This window comes from Battus philenor, unplaced genomic scaffold (genome assembly GCF_028537555.1).
Source record: "Battus philenor isolate CCGP_79_NKW_IND1 unplaced genomic scaffold, ilBatPhil1.0.hap1 SCAF_8, whole genome shotgun sequence".
Classification (NCBI taxonomy): domain Eukaryota; kingdom Metazoa; phylum Arthropoda; class Insecta; order Lepidoptera; family Papilionidae; genus Battus; species Battus philenor.
Window position 1 is genome coordinate 10,871,903 of NW_027181748.1, and position 9,657 is coordinate 10,881,559.

A 9,657-nucleotide genomic window follows, 5' to 3' on the forward strand; every position below is an offset into this window, starting at 1 on the left:
ATAGGTGTTTCATACATTAATTGATAATAAATGAGCTATGCACGCCCTTTTAAGCTTACACCTATAACCGTTCAACTTGTTTAAACTTCGATATAAAATAAAAACGTCATGTAATTTTATCTTCTTAGGCTTATTTTAAAAAATGCAGCAAATTAATTTAATCATGTTTTTCAAGAGTAATGAGTAAATGAGAACGGCAATTTATACCAAAATATTATCAATTATCGAGTCACGGTTCACAGATGTCATCCCAATGAAACAGACCCTTATATAATTCGAAAGCGGTTGAAAAGTTAAATCACTCATGTCGAAATTAAAAAGGAAGGGTTTTTATCACAGCAACTTTCGATATCGTATCGTGCGAAGGGTTTTAATTGAATATACTTCTTGCATAACGCAAAAAGTAGTTGTGAATGAAACTTCGCTTAATTTCAATATGACCGATTTAAGCGAAATGTTATATTTTTACTTACGTAAGTGACGAGATAAATATTTATATTATTTTCAACGAATAAGTACCTCTTCAATATAATCATATTAATACAATACATTTTAAATATTAAGTACCTTCAAATTTTATAAAGGCTATATAATTTAAATATTTTTATGTGATATAATTTTTCTGATGGCGATGTAAGTAAACTATTTAATACCGGATGGGTCATAATAAATTTCACTTTTTATATAAAAAAAAAAACTTCTTGCTAGCAAAGCTTTAAGATCTCAATGAGTTATATCTCCATTACTCGGTTCTAGTTGTTACACATTTGGCGCCAAAATGGCAGTTATACGAGAAAAATCATATCAAAAAGGGATTTTTATGGCAACATCTCAAGAGCAGAGTTTTTTGTAACTCTTCGAAAACACTTACTGAATTAAAGCAAAACATTCAGAACGAAATAAAGACGGATCCAATAGCCTTCTTTTTGTTTAATGCTTGTTTTCCTGATGTGGCTAGCCAGAGACATTGCTCGTATAAACAAATTTTTATTGAATTAAATTTATTAACTGTTATATCTAATGTTTAAATACAATAGCCTTTATTATCGTTTGGTAGAATGTTCCCGAAAATCTGTAGAGAACCTTTTTCAAAGAATAAATTAAATTACTTCGTTATCCGTCATTAAAAAAAATTACAAAGCATGAAATGATTTTTTTAATAATTTTCAAAAGTCAAGTTTGTAATGGCCAACCCTCATTAAAAACTATTTCATTACAGAATGATGTAATGTAAATGGATTAACATACCCCATGTCCGTCTAAATAAATAAAAAACAAAACTTTTCATCAATATTCGATTTATTGTTGGGACGAAAGCGCAAGCACGTGAAGGTTGAAAAAGCTTATAAAAATTAAAAGAATGCGATGCGCTGAAACTTTATAGACATTATTAAATTATTAATTAACAACAACGTACGATTAGGGTGAGCAGCGAGTTGGAAACTCTCGTTGGGTGAATCGCAAGCGATGGTGAAAACGTAATTGCCGTCTGCCATAGTCCGGCGGGTGAGATAGTTGCAATTACTTTCACGTGTTTTATCTTAATCGTGGAAGGTTTAAATGTCGAAATCTCAGTAACGCCGATTTTTTAATTTCTTATTTTAAAATCCTTGTCAACTATTTAACATGTCTGTCTAACCTACCTTTTACTTAGTTTTGAGAGCTTTGAAAAATTTTTAAGCAAGTCTTCGATCGCAAACTTGAAGCTACATTTATTAGACTTCTGTGACTGAATAGTCACAAAAGAAATCTTAACTAGAGTCATTTAGAAAAAACTTCTGGCGGGAAGTCCGTGCAAGATACTACCCGTATCTTGCACGGCTTAAGACCGGTCATAATGGCGATCTTCAGAGGAGGCTTAACCCTTGCAGTGGGCGTCTATCAGCTGACATGATGATGATGATAATGATTATGGTGATGATGATGATGGTAGTGGTGGTGGTGATGATGATTATGATAATGATAATTGTTTATTTACTCTATTTTTACCATTATTATAATCCTGATATTATATTATTTTCTTTTTCTCATAGATTCATTTAGGTTAACTTTTTTGCTGTACATATTTAAATAAAAATATTGACATTCCATCCACATTGTAGGTGGGCGTTTTATTTTACACTTGCCAGTCCGTGATCTCCACTGCAGAAGCTTTCGGCCCCAGCGACCATCCGTTCTGCGTACTATGACTTACCCACTATCAACTCAATTTGCCCACCCCTTGGGCAACTTCGGCTACTTTCGTTTGTCTACGGATCTCTTCGGATATTAGATGTTCAACATTAGATCTACTCTAGTCGATTTGATTTACAAGAAAAATAATAAAAACTGCTCTTAATATTTTCTACAGTGAAGGGAGTAAGGGAGTACAGTATTTTTATTTACACTTTACATTCACGCAAATGCAATCTGTAGCGGTTTCAGTTAAAAATCGATTTATTTTCAAAGAGAAATAAAGCGATTGGTTCACTGACCTCATTTTGTCGAGCACAAACGGATTCTAGACACAAAATGTTCGATAGATCTGCTAATTGTACCTGTGCCCCTGATGCGAATGATTACTTGCATCGAGAGTTCTGATCAGATTGGCGCTACGGCAGCCTCCGTTTAATAAGAGGTTCAGAATTCAATTACCCTTTAATTCTAAATCGATGTTATCATTAACAAACGGCTTATTAAAGAAAAATCAATAAAGATTATTTAAACACATAAACGGAATCAGAACTCTCAGACACTTTCACACGGAGAAGAATGAGATGAAGAGAAGAATGAATGTCAGAAGAGCCCAATTTGATATAAACAGTATAATTTGATAGGAACAGATTGAGCTCTCCTATATATACATGTATATATATATATATATATATATATATATATATATATATATATATACATCCTGAATGATTAGAACAATATATAATAATCATTATTTTTAAAAACATCGATTGACATATTTAGAATGTATTCATTGTCATGACTACATTAAGTTGGTAAACGATGAAAAATATTTCTATCATTTACAAAATTTTTAAAAGGATTTTGTCGTTATAAGAGGAGGCGAATAATCATTCATGAGATCGTTGCCGCCAATGTTCCGCTAGAAGAATCGCAACTGCGTTGCCGGGCTTTGAGACGTTATCAAAATCTTTACAAAGTCATATCAGCCCGGAAAAACTATTAAACGAATTTACAAAAAATAGAGGAGAAAAAAATTTAAAGGTTGAGGGTCATATATCAGATGTCAGATTTTTTTACCTTGACATTTAGACAAGCGATCATTTATCTAATATATTCCCAAAACGTAACTTTTTTCGAAAAGGCTTTCGGAAGTAATAAGTTTTACAGGATGATTGTAAAAAGGTATAAAAGCTCTTAAGCTTTTTGTTGGCAAATAAGATATACATTCAACCCTTTATAGCTTTTACACTTATAACTATTCACTATGTATAAACATCATACATTAAAGTGGATGATAAAAATGTAAATTAGAATGTAAAAGATTTGACTTTACAGTTCAAATTAATAAAAAATTTAGATACTTTGAATAAAAAACTACGGCATTAGGTATTTTTCATACCGTTATGTAAAATATTAATAATATATAAATCCTTTTTGATGACGACATGTATTAGATTTGTTTGTTATAGCAATATTATATCACTGTGGCATTTTATATTTCCATATAAATAGACGATTGGACGTTGGACGACACAATTTTTAACTGGTTAGTACAAAATTAATAACATAACTTACTCTTTTAGCATGTCCGCTAACGCTGCTTGCTAAACTATCGGCGTCATAATGCCGGGAAAAGGCATAAGCTCCCGGATGGTCCCGGGACACACATTGCCCCATAAGCTCGCTCCCACTTACTCTAAATTACAAACAATGTCACAACTGTTTCCTCCACTTAGCACTTGTAGCACTGTCACTGTAAACATTGAATGTTTGTTGTCATGTTGGTATCACCTTTGAATTTAAATTGACGCCTACGCTTGCGGCTTAACAAGATAAAAAGCCACGAAATACAAATTGAATAAATTGTTGAGGCATAAGTTTTTTCTTTAATCGTTTTAAGGACACATTCGTATAAACTGTATTGTGTAACTGTACTGTGAAGTCAGAACATAAAAAAACTTTTAATCAAAATAGTTAAAAGACCAACATTACAAAATCAATATTAACAAAAAACTATTTTTAGGATTAAATACAAAGAAGTTTTATAATTCTCAACCCACCTCAAGTTATTTCATACAAATATAATTTGCTATGATGATCTTATACCAAAGGAATCCAAAAAAAAATTCGTGTTTCAACGGTTTACTGAGAACTTTGGAATTTAAAAATAAGTAAAAATATCTAATTAAATTTTTATCTAAATATTATGTTATAATATTATGGGACGAAAAGTATATTAAACCTTTAATACTACGTAACGCGTTACAAACACTGGTTAACTAATCAATATTTCATGAAGGCGCGCCGCGCGTAGAGCGCCTAAAACGCGACTGGCTTGCGCGAGCGCACGAGGCTCGATCATTTACCCAGCTGTTTACTCATACCCCATTCACGCTACGTCAGGAGGTATGACCGTTGGGAACCTACGGACCTGCAGCGCTAATTCGTATAAGACGATTTCAATACAGGACGTTTGGTTATAGATGTAAAACTTTCAAAGGTGTGAATGTTTAGCCATTTGCTGTCAATTATTGTATGTTAAATACGATCCAAAAGTCAATGGTTTCAGAAATAATAAATAACGTAAGCGTTTTAAAAATACTAAAATTGATTATTGTTTACTATCTGTATAACTATATAATAACTTCATGTATTACAACTCCTTGTTAAAATAACTATTGGCCTTTCGCATTCTAATATTAAAAATAAAATACTTTAACATATTTCATAGTGATCGCTTTATCCGAGGTAATTGGCAATAGGTGTAAAAGTTTTGAAACTTTTTGCTGAGAAATGAGCTACTTGACCTATTCAAAGCTTTTACACCTGTAACCAACCACACTGTACTAATAATACAAAGTATTATATAATTTTTTAATACACTAAGTACTTAGTTTTATTAGCTATTCATTTTTGTTCTTACTCATCAATTACTAGTCATCACTGCATCAATGTTCAAGATGCAATTCAAATAAACATTTTAACCAATTATTCAATCTCTTTATACATATTTAAATTAAAACCTACACTTTGGTTCTTTGACTCTGTAACAGTGTATATCAGTATATCCTTAAGTGTTCTGTGCTCAAAAAGACGATTTTTTTTAACAAAAACGATTATTGTAACAAAAATTGTTTTTTATTCGTTTATAAGAAAGGACCAATATCTAGCCACCTCCGCACATGCAGTGGTTGTCGTGCATGAAAGTGCACCGCCCGCCAGCCCGCTCGTAAATGCGCATGCGACAGACAATGCAAACTACACAACCGCCACCGTAAATTCACTCAACACGTGTTTCACCCCTCCACGGGGCATCTTCAGGAGTTGTTACACAGATTAGTGCTAAACACCGAGTGAGCTCAGTCCGCTGTCGCTTTGTTATTTATATGTCACCTCCTCCCCACCACAACTTAATGTCACGTGATCGACCACGTGGGTATTTTTATTTTACCCTCTCTTACGCATTTGTTATATTTGAGATTTTACGTAATAGACGAGTGCCCCGACCGATTCCCCAGACAAACCTGCAATAATGGAGAGGAGGAGACATTGACCTGCTCATTAAATACAGGTCCACTACCCGCGTGTCTTATTATTTCTAGCCGTTCCAACACGTCCATACGTAATCCTTTGCTACAGGTGTGCAGCACGTCATAGGCTGGACAGGTACAAGGCAAGACTTGGACAATTTTGTAACTAATTTAAATAAATTTCATCCAAAAATTAAGTTTAAATTAGAAGTTGAAATTAACAATTCAATTAACTTTCTTGATATCACGATCAAAAAGGAACATTGTCAGCACGTTTTTGAAATATATAGAAAGCCAACTGATACGGATTTGGTAATTCCATCCTCTTCTTGTCATCCTTGGCAACATAAGCTTGCGGCCTTCAATTCATATATAAATAGATTGATGACATACCCGTTAAATGTAGCAGCATATAATAAAGAACTTAATACTATTTATGCAATAGCTGTTGCAAATGGCTACGAGCGGAGAATGGTGGATGGTTTAATTAGGAAGAAGATGAACCAGCGAGTGAGGGGCCTTTTATACTCGGTGACACCTGAGCGCGGTGTCCAAAACTGTAGGTCTAGTTTAGTGTATTTGGGACCAATATCCGAAAAATTATCTAAAATATTAAGAAAAAACGGCGTTTCTGTTTCATTCAGAACCAACAACACTATTCGGCGTGCGATTTGCAACGGCAAGGAAAAAACAGAGGTTGACAAAAAGTCGGGTATTTATAGGTTGAAGTGTGGTGGGTGTGAAGGGGTGTACGTGGGCCAAACTGGTCGAAGTTTCAACATTCGTTATAAGGAGCATATTTCCGCATATAGAAATGATCGCCCTGAAAGATCTCATTTTTCTAAACATTTATTAGAGACTGGACATAGTTTGCCCCATGGTCATTCCTATGACGTGCTGCACACCTGTAGCAAAGGATTACGTATGGACGTGTTGGAACGGCTAGAAATAATAAGACACGCGGGTAGTGGACCTGTATTTAATGAGCAGGTCAATGTCTCCTCCTCTCCATTATTGCAGGTTTGTCTGGGGAATCGGTCGGGGCACTCGTCTATTACGTAAAATCTCAAATATAACAAATGCGTAAGAGAGGGTAAAATAAAAATACCCACGTGGTCGATCACGTGACATTAAGTTGTGGTGGGGAGGAGGTGACATATAAATAACAAAGCGACAGCGGACTGAGCTCACTCGGTGTTTAGCACTAATCTGTGTAACAACTCCTGAAGATGCCCCGTGGAGGGGTGAAACACGTGTTGAGTGAATTTACGGTGGCGGTTGTGTAGTTTGCATTGTCTGTCGCATGCGCATTTACGAGCGGGCTGGCGGGCGGTGCACTTTCATGCACGACAACCACTGCATGTGCGGAGGTGGCTAGATATTGGTCCTTTCTTATTTAGGATGGACTTCCGCAATGTAACGCCTGAATCCATTAAATATTTTATTCGTTTATTAAAAAATGGTTTTCACAACAAAATTAGTTGAACCACGGTTTGTCATAATGTGTATCGGCTTAACGTGCCCTTATTACAAATTACAATCAGTTCCGCATAAATCTGATTATGGTCTTGCGGAATTTTGTAACATTCATGTGATTTCGCCGTTCTTAGTGATGTCATTGTTTTGGGCACTAGATTTCTCGCATGTTCAGCTTTTTTAACTAACCAAACATGCTCAGCGGGATTAATATTCGGGCTGCGTGCTGGTAAATTGATAGTACGTATCCCAACCTCGTTGCAATATTCTCGTGATCGTAAGCGTGTGGGGTTAGGACATTATTTCGAATTACAGTAAAATTTTTATCATTTAATCAGGTATAGTATTAGATGAGCGTCAAAACCTCTGTTATATTCTAATGTATCGTCAAGCCGCCTCTTCTACCGTTTTGACGAATCCACTCGATGAACACAGATTCTGTTCGCCTGATCATCGATATGTTACTCCTCACCATACACCAACCGCCTCCAAAAGGAACACGCTTCTCAATGCAAATTTGAGCATATCTCTCCCCACGAACGATAGACTCTTTTACGAAATCTGCACCATTTAAACATATCCTATACTCGTCGGAACAATATGGAAACCCCTTGTTCTTGTTTAATTACGATGTGCCCGCACAAATATGAAACAAGCTTGTCTGTGAACCGCAGAGTTTTCTAGATCATGCTAGTCAAAAAGGTGCAATTGCCTAATCTTTAAGCCTTTTTCTTATTGTTCGTGCACTCATGTATACTCTATGCTTCTCATACAGCTCTGTTTTGATATTGAGTGACGTGTGGAAACAATGTCGTGGGAAAGTTGAACTATTAATCTGTCGACGATGATAGATGGAGGTGGTTGGAGTTCTGTCGGTACCGGGTCTCCTTTTTGTAAGAACCTATCTCTACAAAGCTTCGGCATACTCTAAAAATCTTAGACTGGTTAAAATTTAAAGCAGCAATCGTTCATTGATCCAAGCCCTCCCGCACCGCAAAATGTGATATTATTTTAAGCGGTTTGTTCTTGTGTAGTATTCATATTTAAAATTACGAAAACTATATTGGTATATATATTTTTTGATCTTAAAGGACTAATGGTTAATGCTAATGGTAACAATAAATGAAATCGTAAATAAAAAAAAAACAAAACGAGTTAATTTATAACTGATTAATTTATAATGACTCTTATTTTCTCGGGTATATACTTTTACTGCAGTTCTATTTTTAAATTTTGTTATTAAAATAAAAAAAAATTATGTACAAACCGAAATAAAAGAAAAAGAGAGAATACTTTAGCAATTTTTTCAATATTGAGACTAACACCTTTACGACAAGATTTGTTGCAAATTGGTGCATGTCAGATACCTTTTGTAGTACAAGTCGGTTTTCGAATTTAAAATTCCTTCACCATCTATGAACATAGACAATCTGCAATCTGCGGTCATAAACCACAGCCTTATCCACTAAACTACGACAGTTTGTTTTGATATACTGAATAACAATTATATGAGATGAGGAACATATTTGTTGGTATAACCTAACCATAACAAAGCTTGCTACCAAAATTCAAATCCAAAGTAATTGTCTCTAACATGATATGATATGTCACATCTAATATATAAAATTCTCGTGACACGGTGTTCGAACTTGAACTCCTCTGAAACGGCTTGACTGATTTTTACCAAATTTAATATGCGTATTCAGTAGGTCTGAGAATCGGCTACTATCTATTACCTATACCCCTAAGTGATAAAGGTTGTTCACACTTTAAAAAAAAATTATTTTTTTAACGAAATTTTTTCTTTTTATTTTTTTATGATACAGCATACAAGAATACATATAACCATAAATTTTCACCCCTCTACGATCAATCCTTATTTTTTATTTGTAAATTAAAATATCATTTTTTTTTTGCAAAACAACGTTTGCGGGATCAGCTAGTTAGTCTATAAATTTCAATAAAGTAATAGTAATTTAACCAGCGATGACACAAGAAACAGATTACAGTAATTATTGCAAACCATTTTTTCATCTCAAACTGCTAAATATTACAATCTATGCTTACCTCCTTTTTTTAGTTAAACTTTAGAAATCACGTGCACACGAGCTCGGTAATGATAGAAACGGTCATGATACTTTAGGAGTAGAGATGTTCTCTATTCTAACTGGAATAGAATTTTTTTTAAATTAAGCATGGTTGTTTATACAGATAACGCCTGTATTAAGCAAATTACATGGTTCCAACAGTCACGCGGCATATCAAATGGCACGCCGTTTATTCGTAGCGGCGATTTGATGCGATATCTTGTTGCGATGGCGTTCCTCGATGTACGTCGGCCGTTGCAGTGGTGTTATTGAAAGCTAGTCACATGTCAAATAACAGGGTGGCGGATGATGTAATAGATGTTCAACCACATCGTAAGCTTCATTCATATATTGTTTTGCAAAGAATAGCGTATACGTTGATAATT

The 9,657-nt window shown here is 34.5% G+C and overlaps 1 protein-coding gene across 1 annotated transcript in view; it reads right to left on the minus strand.

Moving 5' to 3' along the window:
* LOC137931545 (serine-rich adhesin for platelets) overlaps positions 1 to 4,322 on the minus strand; it is a 91,997-nt gene extending 87,675 nt beyond the window's left edge. Inside the window, exons 1-2 of the mRNA XM_068774971.1 lie at positions 4,239 to 4,322; positions 3,754 to 4,112 (exon numbers count right to left, since the gene is read on the minus strand). Of these exons, the coding sequence (XP_068631072.1) occupies positions 3,754 to 3,855 (102 nt within the window). The 5' untranslated portion in view covers positions 3,856 to 4,112; positions 4,239 to 4,322. The remainder of the gene's footprint in view (positions 1 to 3,753; positions 4,113 to 4,238) is intronic.
* Between the last annotated feature and the right edge of the window lie 5,335 nt (positions 4,323 to 9,657).